This window comes from Xiphophorus maculatus, chromosome 6 (genome assembly GCF_002775205.1).
Source record: "Xiphophorus maculatus strain JP 163 A chromosome 6, X_maculatus-5.0-male, whole genome shotgun sequence".
NCBI classification, from domain to species: Eukaryota; Metazoa; Chordata; class Actinopteri; order Cyprinodontiformes; family Poeciliidae; genus Xiphophorus; species Xiphophorus maculatus.
In genome coordinates, this window is record NC_036448.1 from 4589253 (window position 1) to 4603418 (window position 14166).

Here is a 14166-nt window from a genome sequence, read left to right on the forward strand (position 1 = left end):
AGCACCTTTGTAAGTCTGGTTTATCCAAAACTCCTCAAGTGGTAAAGGTTTAGCCTCACCTGGTTCAGATTTACCAAATGATTGCTGTTATTGCATTTTAGGCAATAAAAAAATCCATCCATCCATTTTCTGTCCACCCTTTGTCCCTAATGGGGTCGGGAGGGTTGCTGGTGTCTATCTCCAGCTACGTTCATGGCGAGAGGCGGGGTTCACCCTGGACAGGTCGTCAGTCTGTCGCAGGGCAACACAGAGACAGTCAGGACACACAACCATACACACACACACTCACACCTAGGGAGAAATTAGAGAGACTATTTAACCTGACAGTCATGGTTTTTGGACTGTGGGAGGAAGCCGGAGCACCCGGAGAGAACCCACGCAGGCACAGGGAGAAGCAATAAAAAATATTTTATTATTTTATATTTTAAGAAAGGAATTGACTTATTTGTTTATTTACATCTTGTAATGCAAATAAATTAATTAATCTTAAGTGGTTAAATGAAAAATCTGTAGAATGTGGCATTTTTTTATCCGACTAATCAGTCAGCCAAATAACTGACAGATTAATTGATTACTAAAATAATTGTTAGTTGCAGCCCCACTGAATAAATATACTCAAGTTTTCTCAAAAAACAAAACACTTTACCAGCTGGATTAATAAATATATTCACATGTGAATCTTTCTTTATTGTGGAAGCGTATCTTTCTCGACCATATACCTGAATCACTTATCAAAATGTTTTGTGTTTTTTTCACGTTATGACTATCATTCCACGTTTTTAGCAGTTGTTCCCCCCCCGTCTATTGTAGAAACGCAGAACACAGAAAAACCTGACTGTGTTGGTGTCTTGACAGATTTCAGGTTCAGAAACGAAGAGAAAGCAACAATTCAACGGGTGTCAGTGATCACAGAGCTAGAGCAGATACTGCTGCCGTTGTCTGGATGGAAACTTGTAGCTAAAATATTCTTCTTTCATACTGTAGTCTTTCCGTCTCATCCTGGGTTTGTAACAAATATTAGACAGAAATGACACACGGTACAAAGAAACGTGGGTTTATTCATGATGACAGAGGGAAAAAAAAAGAGTTAATTTTTTCTGGTGAACAATATAATGAAATGCTGCCTTGTTTTTGTTTTTTCTAATTTTCTGGAGTGCTGGTTTTAATGGTGGGCTGGTTTTTGCTCAGTTTTAAGTTATTATTCGCTGAGGAGTTTTAATTTCCCCAAATTAGAGAACATAAACGATTGAAGTTTGAAGCTTAAAGAAAGAAGTTTGTTTTATTACCATGTTTTTAACTGAGGCAGTGTCTGTATTCAAATATAACATTGTATAAAATATGTAGCTGGCTTGATTATGTGAAATTCAGCTGATAGTAGTCTTCAGAAAACAATCTTTTTTCCAAGTCCTAATATTAAGAAAACAATTACAGTGGAAGGAAACAGAGACATGCTGTGTGGAATAATTACTTACTCTGATCTGGCACAAACCAAACGAGATAAAAATCCATAAGCACAAAGCAGATAAATGGCAAAAAAACAAAACAAAACAAAACAAAAATATCACACTCGATTACATACCAGATGCATGAGGAAAACTACAAATATGAGTCAGAAATTTCATCTGTTGCACACAGTGCTTTCACTCTTTGACTTCCTGCTCTGTTTATAGAAAAATGAAAGGCAGAACAATAAAACAAAACAGACAAAGAAAAAAAATTCCTGTAAGTTGAGGGCATCCGGGGGAGGGTTTACGTAATGAGCGACGGGCCGATTCGACCCGTCCTGTGGTGAAGCTGAGAAATCTTCAGAGCAATGGTCGCCAGGGGTGCCAGCATCACCTGTCCCAAACGAGAACCGTGAGGTCAGAGACTGATCCCCACTGGACGTCACGAGACCCAGTGACCAACTTACAACAAACTATTTGGTTGCATCACAACTGAGCCCATCACAACAACAAGTGTCACCGGACGACAAATTGTCCCAGAAGTTATTGCGATAAACGGTAATATTGTTGCTTGGACACCGTTTTCTAGTAATATAATGGTAATGACGTATTTATGCAAGAACACATTCTCATATATCAATAAACTTTAAGTTGTAAGGAACATAACACCGGAACTGGAAGATATTTTAAATATATAATAAAGTACATTGAAGTTTATGGCTGCAATGTGGCAAAATGTGCAAAAGTTCTTTTTTTTTTTTGCATTGCCCTGTGTATGTGAAGATGTAGCTGCTGCTAATCTTACTGCTTCGAACTGTGTTCAGAGTGAGCCGCCCACCGTTTATGCCTCTTTACCTGCGTCTCTTCAAATAGGAGTTTCCTTTCATGGCTGTCGATGTAGATCCTGACGGTGGCTCCCTCGGCGCCCGTCCCACCCAGTCTGTAGACGATCCTGGAGCCATCAGAGAAGATGATCCGCAGTCCCTGCAGTGGAGACAGATAGATGGTTTTGTTGCTTACATCAAGAGAAAAAAGACACAACGACTACAAACTTGCCCACCTGGTTCCTGGTTATGGTGCTGTCCAACGGGTCGGTGTATTCGAAGTTGTCGGCTTTTTCCACCTGGTAGATTTTGTCCCCGACCGCGAATCTCTGCTTCGCAAAGGACTTGTCAGAGATCAGAATCTCCAGGTCCTCCATCATGTCACACGCCGCATCTATGTCTACGTTCTCATAGTCATACCTGGAGGACATAGGTGAAGAAGAGCAAGAAAAAAAAGAGATTCAAGAAATTTCATAGTATATGTTAAGTGGACTCGCAAAGCAGTCGGTTATCAGTGGATCACAGAAGAATCAAAGGACTTAAAATCAGCTCATGATAGCATACAGCTGCAAAGGATTCAATTCTCCACTAGGTGTCACTTACGTTCTCCACTCTTCTTCTTGGAATAACTTTCTACCCGTAAGGAGGTTTAATTGGACAATATTTATATTAAACGCATCATGCTTTTGCTAATTCACCAGAGCACGACAAAATAGACAGATCAAATGAAAAGCACTGATGCTTTGACAGCACCATTACTGACACGTGCTGGTAGAGCTGCGTGAAAAGCATTTAAATATGTTTTTAGGAATCAAATTCAATAAGAAGAAATAATGGGTTTTTTTAACAAAATCATCGACGACACACTGAACATTTCTTAGAAAACGCCTCACCTTTTAATAAATTTACAAAAACACTCCAAAAAAATAGTATAAAATTAACCCCAGTGTCAATAGAACATTGAGGAAAAGAACGTAATTAATACAATTTGGAATAAGGCGGTAATATAACAAAATGTTGAGTAAGTGAAGCACTGTGAATACTTTTGGAGTAACGTTTATCTGAAATATTATTTTGTAATTTGAACTTCTTAGGGTTATAGGAACTTTTAATTACAAAGCCACAATGTCCCGTATAAATTTAAAACGTTTCTTTAGGCGTACACTTAAAAGAGCGTTCCCTTAGACACTCTTCAAAACTTCAAAAACAACAAAGCGTCCAAATAAAGTAAAAGAGGGGTTTTGTTTTCCAAAAGGCCGGAAATGACTAAAAAAATGTTCTTCTCACTTATGCCTCCCCAGATCTTCAGTCATTTCAATTATTTTATTGATCAAGTTTTGGTTACAATGTGCCTGATCCATAACTGAAGATCTATTCTGCCTATTTCTATTCGGCCGTGCTCTGAGCGACGTCACGTTTTATCATTTGTTTTACATTATATTTAAAACAAATATAATGTTCAGAAGGGAGTTTTTTCAGTTTAATTTCATATGTTTGACCAACATAGTCAACCTATTGTTTTCTGTCAGTTTCAGTTTCTTTATTGTTTATTTTAAACTGGCTGCTCTACTCCTAAGTTCATTGATTGAACAAATCAAAGTTGCATCGTTTTTACATGATTGTAAAGCTATTGGTGTCTTTAAGTGTGCTGTACTGGTTCAGAAGTTTATCAAATACACTTATAATTCAGTATTTAAAACAGGAAACATTTTAAGTCAATTCAAGACTGTTTTTGTGTTATCGGTAGAGACTAAACCTCAGATATCGGCATCAGTATCAGAAGTGGAAATTGCTACCGGAGGAAAACGGTACAGAAGTTAAAGCAAATCTCCACAGTAAGACAAATCAACATGTCTGTTTATGCTACTGCAATAAAATATGGAGCCATTTTACAACTTTTTACCCATCTTCACCAAGGACGCCATGAAACGGGAAGGATACTGCCTGTTGCATGTTTGCCACTCACCTTGTGAAGTAATTCCTTCCATATTTTAGCCAGTGATCCTTCAAAATATCCTCCACACTCTGCCGTCTGGTCGCGATGATGGACAGCCATGCCAGCACAGCCCAAAGCCCATCCTTCTCGCGAATGTGGTCCCCGCCTGTACGCATTTTAGAGTTTCCAACTCACAAACACTATAACCTCTTTAAATCTCACAGGAGAAGTTGTACCTGTTGCAAAGCTTTCCTCTCCGCACAAAGACAGCATGCCGGCGTCCATCAGGTTCCCAAAGAACCTCCAGCCGGTGGGAGTTTCATGCAGCTCTATTTTCGTTGCTTTGGCTACTCTGTGGACAGTTCGATGAGAAAGTATTCTTGGTCGCAAACAGGGAATGCTGCTTACCTGATTGAGCGTCTTAAAAACAGGGGGTTAAGTCGATACTTGGTCAGAGTTTTACCTGTCCAATGCCGTGCTTGTGGGCATGCTGCGGGCAAAGCCTCTGACGCCCGTGTGCTGAAAGTACGGGATGCAGAAGATGTTGTCGGCTACCACAGCCACGGAGTCAGACGGGGTGACGAAGAAGCCATGCTTACCCAGGATCATGCTGCGGTCCTAGAAAGAAATCACAGGCAGAGCTTTGAAATCAAGTTCAGATCATCTGAGCATAATTGGCTTTTAGCAATAGTCTAAACAACCTGCACTTAAAGGGAGTTTCATTTCACTTTCTAGTATAAATCCTCAAAAAAACTGAACACACCCCGTCCCCGTCGAACGCTGCTCCAAAGTCATACTGTCCGTCTCTCATGCTGTCAACCAGGTCTGTGGCGTACATAAGGTTCGGATCGGGCGGTTGACCTCCGAAGTCTTCCAACGGGACACAGTTAATGGCAGAATTTGCCGGGCAGCCCAGCTCCTCACACAGTATTCTCTTCACATATGGTCCCAGCACTGGGGAGCAGACAGAGTTACAGCAAAAGGAGGCTTAAGACGATTTTATTTTTCAGAAGCTTGGATTCTTCAGAGTTAAAAACATCGCTCACCTCCATGCATGGTGTCCAGCCTTATGTTGATATGATTCTCGCCAGATAGAAGTTCCTTCAAAGCCGCAAAGTCAAAGATGTTCCTCAGAAGGTTGGCGTAGGACTCCACAGGGTCAACTATCTCCACTGAACACAAGAAACAGTAGAAACCAAATGACATTAGAGACAAGTTAGAGAACAGTAGGACGATGTCTAAAAGCTTATCTACAAGTCTGTATGCTAACTAATCTACTGAATGTCTTCTACTTTCTCAATATGCAAGAAGTATTCGAATTTTTAAGCCTTTGGTTTAAATCCTCAGGAGTTGGTAACATTATAAGGGAGGTAATTGTTCTTCTCAAATGTTGTGAAACTCCAAATCTCCCTTATATGAGGATTTCTTCTTTAGGTGTTTTATGTAGATCAAGTTGCCTGGCTGACAACTACCTACAACAGTTTTCTGCTTGTTTGTCTATCACATAAAATTCCAATAGAAATCATTGAGCTATGTGGTTATAAAGTTCAAAAGATGTGAGTACTTTTAGAGGGCTCTGTAGCACATAACTAAAAAAAAAATAATATATATATATATATATATATATATATATATATATATATATATATATATATATACACACACAATGCCACAAAACTTATGTGATTAACAGTTTTCTTGGGATATTTTCACACCTGATATAGTCCGGTAGACTCAGTTCGATTGGGGACCAAAATTGCAACATTTAATACATTTTCAGCTGGTGTGGTTCACTTTCACACTGTCTAACGATCCAGACTAATTGAAAAACCCGTTCAACTCCTTAACCTGTGGTGGGACTGAGTCAAGAATGTTAGTAACCCCCGTCACCTGTGAAGGGTTTGAACTTGTTCTCCAGATCAAACGCCTGTTTGCCGAGCGTTTTCAGATCCACACTCAATCCGGGGCAAATGGCAAACTCCTCAATTGTTCTGCTGAGCTGGTAGATCTTGCTCGTGACCTCCTCCTTGGCTGGACCTGGAAGGAATGCAGAAGAATTTTTTTCTAGCCAAATCGATATTCATAAGCCCTGGTTTAGTTGCCAAATGCATCTTTGTATTATCCAAAAGAAGCTTTTGAACTGTCAGTTTTAGTGTCTGGCATTATTTCTCTCACATTGCCATACCTCCACTCGCTGTGTTAAATTTGATGCCAAAGTCTCCATTGGGTCCGCCAGGGTTGTGGCTGGCAGTGAGGATGATCCCACCAATGGCTTTGTATTTCCTGATCACACAGGACACCGCTGGCGTTGACATCATCCCATGGTGACCAATGATAAGGCGGCCAATCTGTGGAAATGTCACACGGGACCGTTTGAGTCGGGGCAGAGGGGATTGGTGCGGGCATGTCCCCTTTCCTTCTACATGTAAGTGGAACTAGGATTAACGCCGACATTAAGAACAAGTTCCAACATGGATGAGTGTATTTTAACCCCGTATTATAAATTTGCTGAGCTAAAAAAGCCCGAGCCACTCGGAGGCGATGTAATTTAAACCCAGAGAACATTGAGAGCGTTTCACTGATGCTGGCTGCGCGCCTGAAACCAGAATGGTTCGATGCAGGAGCTGCAACTATTCTGCTGACTTAGATTTTACTTTTGATGTGAAGAACTTCACTTCTGCCACTTTTTGCTGTATGACTGCTGAGGATTTTGTCATTATAAACTAAAAGTAGTTAAGTAATTAAAAATGAGACTTTTACCACACTTCACAGGAAGGCTGTATGTAACTCAGCAGACAACAGGTGAGACCAAATAAATCACCTTAAGTTCATTTTATTATGTTATGAAATTTTGAAAGAACGGGTCAGATTGTCTCTTTTTATTTATAGATTGCTGCAGCCAGCCAATGATGGATCCGACTGATAAAAACGCATTTCAGTCTTCGAGCTCCGCTAATGAGTAAATCAGCCGACTGACCAACCTGGTCTTAAATTAGAGTTTACATGTTCAGGCTTTAACATTTCAAAGGATATAATATGCAAGTACCATTCAAACATTGCAGTATTATGAAAAAAATATGTATATATATATTTGTTATCATTTCAGAAAGTGAAACTAATAGAAAATATAAATTTATTACACAACACAGTGAAATCTAAAGAGCTTATTATAATTTAAGATTATGGTTTAAAGATGGTAAAAAATTGTGTTTCAGAAAACTTGCAAAATGTATGTTTTCTATCAATGCTACAATATTACCAACAATAGATCAGTAAATGAACACAACAGAGTTTAGCTTTTCTTCTTGTTAATTATTCTAACAGTGTTTTTATGTTATTTTTACCACTGTACATTGTGTATACATTTTAGTGTTTCATAAGCAGCTTGATGTCTTGATGGCTCATCATATGAATGTTTTCTGCATGTTTATTCAAATAATATCAGAAGTGAAGAAAATCTTTTCCTTTTTCTTCTTTCATTTTTTAAATCAATATTTTATCCCTGCAAACAAAGTGTGTTGAGTGAAACATGGCAGTGGCAGCAGGATGATGTGGGAATCATTTTGATTCTACTGGCCAGGAAAAGTTAGTGAGACTGAGGAGAGCAAGGCAGACGTAACCTGCAGCTGTGATCGCAGCGACAGGCAGCAGCTCAAGCATCGTCTCAGGGGGGCTGAATAGTTTGTTTTTAGATTTTTGCTTGTAAAATGTTTGCAAACCCCGAGTTAGTTTTCCTTCATTTTCACAATTGTGCACAGCTTTATTGCCAGAGTGGCATTTCAAAATAAATACACTGAAGTTACAACAGTTTCCTGCAAGGCAGTGCATGGCTCATTGTGCTGAGCAGAAACAAAAGTAAGCAATCATTTCTACAATTAGCAAAATGTCGCAGTTTATGTATAATATACATAGTTGGATTGTAGCACCAAAGGTGGTGTGGATGAGACACAATTTTACATAAACTACAAACACTTAAAATCCTCTTTCCAAACACACTGAGCTCATGTTGGTCTTTTGAAGCAACAGCCTTGAATGTCCTGAGGAAAAAACTGATGCTTAACGTTTTTTGTCCTGAAACTAAACTTTCTCCTTGTTTACAAACTGGGATAAACAATGAATTAAGTTTGTTTCTTTGAGTTTGGACTCTTTGAAAGAGATAAAATCAGTTAAGTAAACGATTACTAAGCTCTACCCAGATGTGGATCTGAACAAGCCGTGTCCTACTTGCCAACCTCAGAAAGAAATCCAAATGAGAAAACAAGAAATGAAGATGTGGTAACAACCGCAGCACAGGAATAATTACATCAGTTCAACTAAAGGCATTAGGATGGTTTCATCTTAATGACTGATAATCCACACTAATGCATTAATGAATGGTTGACATTTTCTCATGTAAAAATACAACATTTAGTTAGAACAGCCTATCGTTACACAGAAACCTCACTCAGTATTTCAGAAAAGCATTTTGAGTTATCATTGTTTATGTTTCTATGTTTCGTTTATGTTCAAGTAACAAGAATTTAACACGTCACCAATTTTCAAAGTAAATATCTTTTGAAGATGAAGCTGACATGACATTCTTTCATTGAGTCCAGGAATAAAAGGAAATTAAACCCTAGTTTTATGGTAAGAGAATAAAAAATATAAAAACTGATCTGGTCTTAATTTAAATTGAACTTAAACTGAAGTGCCACAAATTACTGGCAAACTGTTCAGTTATTGTCTGCTGCTACTTTTATTATGTTTCTTTTTTTATTATTGCAACATGTTTAATAACACAACAGGAGAAAAAAACTCATTTACTCAAAAATGACCAGGAGAGGGCGACAAAACGCAGCTAAACTGGAAGAACCACATTAACTGGTCTTGCAATGCAATCAAAGAAGCAAACTCAAGAATAAAATCTCCATTGCAAATGTTTTGGGTAGGGTGTCACTTTATGCTGCAGTGGTAAGAGTAAACAGAAGATCTCTGAAAGGGGCGATTCATAAAAACACAGAAAAGAGGCTGAGATGGGGGTGTTAGAAAATGAGAAAATTAAAAAATAAATAAATAAGGTGAGATTAGACATACAATTCTTTGGCTGATGATCTGCTTGGTGACTCATCCTTTTCACTGAGTTCAAATGTAAAAAAAAACAATAATAATGTCATTATTAGACGTCGTTAAATGTTTTCCTTATGAACAGAGCAAGTAATTAAGGCAAGACATGATAAGTTGAAGAGGATCCTCCTCACTCCCAGTTCAAAATAGATCAAGCAGATGGTTTAGAGCCAGTTTCTAAATGTGACTGATGTGTGTCTAACTTCTGGAAAAATACTTACTCTCTATAAAACCAATCAAAAACACTTGTATTAATTTATTTGTTTACGAGTATTCTCATAGGTAAAGTTACACGTACGTATGAGTTGAAAAACAGGACAAATACAAAACTTACATTTATGCACATTTACTGACTTAAATTCACAAATTTAGATGTCTACGCATGCATTTTTAATTGACAGTAGTTTTATCTCATACATAACTCCTTGTGTTTCCATAGCAACTAAAACAAACAAGAACCTGGCACAGGTCGTGTGACATCATCATGTCATCGGTGTTCTCATCGATGATGTCATAAAGGTTCAAGCGAATATTATTATCATTTGGAATCCAAGAATTCTCAGTTTGCTTTTCAACGCCGTTGGAGGTACAACACTTTGATAGAGAGACGATTTCGGACAGTGATTGCAGAAACCATTTCAACTACAGTCAAGATGATTTTAACCATCGGTTGGGGCCTTGGGTATCTTGTTACGAAGGGAGTAGAAAAGTTGCTGGGATATCGGATTAATGATGAAGACCTTCCAGCAGAGAGATCAACTGATGAAAGTTCAGAACACTTTGATTTTGACATTGTCTCTGAAGACGATGTAAAACACAGTGGTGTTTCAAAGGAGAGCACATCTGAAGATGAACGTATGAAGTATTTTGGATTTGAAGATTTCTTTGAAGAATGTGTAAAACACAAGGATGTTTATGCAGAGAGCTCATCTTTAGATGGAAGATTTGAATACTCTGATTTTGACATTGTCTCTGAAGACGATGAAAAACCCAGTGATGTTTCTTCAGAGAGCTCATCTGAAGATGAACGATTTGAGTCCTCTGATTTTGACTTTGTCTCCGAAGATGATGAAAAACACAGTGATGGTTCTTCAGAGAGCTCATCTGAAGATGAACGATTTGAGTCCTCAGGTTTTGACATCGTCTCCGAAGACGATGAAAAACACAGTGATGGTTCTTCAGAGAGTTCATCTGAAGATGAACGATTTGAGTCCTCTGATTTTGACTTTGTCTCCGAAGACGATGAAAAACACAGTGATGGTTCTTCAGAGAGCTCATCTGAAGATGAACGATTTGAGTCCTCAGGTTTTGACATTGTGTCCGAAGACGATGTAAAAGACGATATGATTTCAGGAGAATTCGTAGAGTTTAAGACAGGGAAGTACATGAGTTTTGACATTTTTCCTGAAAATCAGAAGGACATCGATGCTTCCTCTAAAGTTGAGGAAGTTACCATCAATAAGTGTTTGACAGCAAAGACATCTGGAGAAACTGCTGCTTTGGAAAGCATCTGTCTTCCTGATAGCAAAGTGGAGCTGGAAATTGAAACCTTCTCTGGAGACACAGAAATTAAAAGTCACACAGACCATTGTGAGAACCTGGACACTAAAGATAAGGATGATGTTGTGCCACATTTTGATGAAGTGTCTGAGCTTTCTTCATCAGAGGAATCGTCTTCTGAAGAAGAAAACTCAGAAGACGGAAATGAGAATGACACCAACGATTTCGATGCCATGGACGTAAATATTTACCCAGCCATGTATTTTTGTAAATTCTCCAACTCCTTTTTTAACTGTTGGATGAATTCCACAACGCAAAGCGTCATTAACTTGACTGTTGTTAGAAGGTTTGTGGCTCAGCATCCTGAGGAGATTTCGGAACTTTTTTCAGCGACACCATTGTTTGCGAGATGTTTCTTCACAGCAATGTGCCATCCAGGAAGAGACTTTCCTCCACATGAAGTGTTTGCTGTTCAGAATGAACTAATTGATATTCTGAAAATTAAGGATGTGAAACATCAGGACAGGCCAGGAGTCCTGTTGTTTTACATGTTGCACTATCTGGCAGAGTGTGGCATCTACACAAACACTAAAATATATATAACTGACTACTGTGAACATTGTCAGAAGTGTTCACGAATTATTCGTGACCTTGGTCCTGTCGTTCCTCTGCCAAAGGAACAAGAAAATGACACTACATCAGCTCTTCTGGAGGATTATTGGAGTCTAATTTTAGAAAGTTGCGACACCTGCAAGTCCAACAAAAAGAGGGATTGCTTTTTTAATGACACTGATGTGATGACCCTGATACTGCCATGGCCGGACAGTCCAGATGATAGACATCCTGTGATACCTGACCCAGCCCTGGAAGTTCCTGTGAAAAATGGAACTCAGTTATATCATCTGTCCTCCGTCATTTGCTGGAGACATTCAACTGCTTCTGACACCAGCAGCATTTACACATATCTGATGTGTGGAGAACTGGTGTTTAAGGCGGAGGATGAGCGGGTATCACTGGAAACGATCGACTGTGCAGCTGACGTTTGCAGCAATGGGTACATCTATGTCTATGAAAAAGCCACAAAAGTACAGGACCAATACAGTGTAGGGTTCAAAGTCTGAAAAACAAAACACAACAAGGGTGGGTGGAGGGGCGCAGGACGGGGGGCCAGAGTCCAAATAACAACAAAAAACAACCCAACAGGGTGGGCGGAGACACAAGAAGGAGCCAAGAGTCCAAAAACAACAGAAAACAACCCATCAGGGTGGGCGGAGGCACCGAGATGGAACCCGTGGGGAAAGTCCGGCGGCCGTCCGCCACGTGGGAGGAGGTCCGGCAGGCGTCTACGGCGCCGGAGAAGGTCCAGAGGACATCCACGGCACTGGGGACGGGAACCAGGAGGTGCGGCGTAAAGACAGAGACAGCACGATGACACCAAATGAGACGAGGACCTGACAAGGGTGGGTGGAGGGGCGCAGGACGAGGGGCCAGAGTCCAAATAACAACAAAAACCAACCCAGTAGGGTGGGTGGAGACACAGGAAGGAGCCAAATGTGGGTCCGGCGGGCAACGTCGGTGCTGGGGCCGGGCCCCTAGAGGCTGGTCCGGAGGTCGACGTCGGCACAGAGGCCAGGCTGTGGGAGGCGGGTCTGCCAGGCGACGTCGGCGCAGGTACCGGGCCACAGGAGGCGGCGACAAGGAGTCTCTGGGAGAATCTGGAGGAGCACTAGGAGGCTGGTTCTCGGGAGGAGCACTAGGGGGCAACGAGGAAACATTGGGAACACTAGGGAGCTTGGAGGAGATGCTAGGGAGCTCGGAGGGAAAGCTAGGGAGCTTAGAGAGGACGCTAGGAAACTCGGAGGAACTAGGAAGCTCTTTAGGGGCCAAGAACCCACTAACTGGGCCCGAAGGCTCACTTACGGGGAACAGGCCACGCCATCAGCCGCGCCCCCTGTCGGCCCGGTGTCAGGCGGCCGCCTGGAAACCCATCACCATGGGGACCAGAGCTGACTTAGATTTTACTTTTGATGTGTAGAACTTCACTTCTTCTGCCACTTTTTGCTGTATGACTGCTGAGTTATGCTATATTGGCATTCATTGGAATTGCTCATTAATCAAAGTGATTGACAGTTTTTCATGTGAGGTCACAAAATGTCCTTACAGAAGAAAATTCAGCATCATCTATCATCTAACATGTTTAAATAAATGACTATTGCTATTTCAGTAATAAAAAATTTATATAGTTTATATATTAATTCAGTTTCATGACTAACTAGTAAGACAATAATTTAATTGATTTAATCAAATGTTTTCCTTTACCCAGATATTGATCAGTTTACATAATCAACTCAATAACTTGCGCTGAATAAATAATGAAGATGTGCTTTTTTTCTTTGTCTTAATCATTTGGTTTTGCAAAAGTTAATAAAGGACTATTCTCTTCTAAAGTACAAAGCCCAAGTTGGCACCGATAGTAATATAGGTTTACTAGGTTTCCACTTATGAAATTCTGAAAATTTCTAAAAGTTGAACATTTTCGAACTTTGAAACTCTGAAATATTCTAGGAATCGTGGAAATTAATCTCAAAATTTCATTTATTTTTCTAGGAATTTTTTTTGACTTTTCAAGCTCAGAAACGTAAAAGTTTGTTTCTAGAAAATCTCTGAGATTAATCTCAAAGTGTCTGAGATTTTTTTGCCAGAAGTTTACTTCTTCTCTTTATATGAATCTACAATGACCCTAATAACTACTTTCACATTTTGTAATAAATGCCACACAATGTTATTACATGTGTGGCTTAAGGGATTGAAAATTGGATTTGATCAAATTTTCGATCATTACATAATGCAGTTTTAATTTTGTTTTATTACATTTTGAAACCCAATTTTATTATTATTATTACTACATATTCCATACCACAGTTCCAAGGTTAACTCAAATACTTACAACAAAAATGTCCTTCAAGAAATAAACAAAACATTAGCTTCCTGCCCAAGTTAATATTTTGTTTATTTCTTGAAGGACATTTTTGTTTTAAGTATTTGAGTTAACCTAGGAACTGTGGTTCAAAGGTTAACTGACATACTTGAGACCTTGAGTTACTCAAGAGGGGGAAAAAAGAATTAAATGGTACTTCAGTCACAAGTGGTCAAATAAAGTTCAAGTCAGTGTCAGTTTAAAACGAGCCAATTACTTTTTAAGAGATGAACATAGAGATTGAAGTAGTTAAAGGAGCAAACACCTGCTGACTTTAGCAGAAGCATTTATGTGCTACTTGTGTAGAATATCATGGCTTCATGCTGTTCTGCTCCTCTGAAAGCTGATATTTGTCGGCTAACTAGCTGGTCTCAGTTCGCT

The 14166-nt window shown here is 39.5% G+C and overlaps 1 protein-coding gene across 1 annotated transcript in view; it reads right to left on the minus strand.

Annotated features, from left to right (window-relative positions):
* Window positions 1-1038: 1038 nt before the first annotated feature.
* Window positions 1039-14166, minus strand: part of LOC102226091 (phosphoglucomutase-1-like) — a 28065-nt gene continuing 14937 nt past the window's right edge. The window contains exons 2-11 of the mRNA XM_023335085.1: window positions 6391-6553; window positions 6096-6242; window positions 5252-5377; window positions 4969-5159; window positions 4669-4823; window positions 4442-4557; window positions 4236-4371; window positions 2506-2689; window positions 2301-2429; window positions 1039-1839 (exon numbers count right to left, since the gene is read on the minus strand). Of these exons, the coding sequence (XP_023190853.1) occupies window positions 1750-1839; window positions 2301-2429; window positions 2506-2689; window positions 4236-4371; window positions 4442-4557; window positions 4669-4823; window positions 4969-5159; window positions 5252-5377; window positions 6096-6242; window positions 6391-6553 (1437 nt within the window). The 3' untranslated portion in view covers window positions 1039-1749. The remainder of the gene's footprint in view (window positions 1840-2300; window positions 2430-2505; window positions 2690-4235; window positions 4372-4441; window positions 4558-4668; window positions 4824-4968; window positions 5160-5251; window positions 5378-6095; window positions 6243-6390; window positions 6554-14166) is intronic.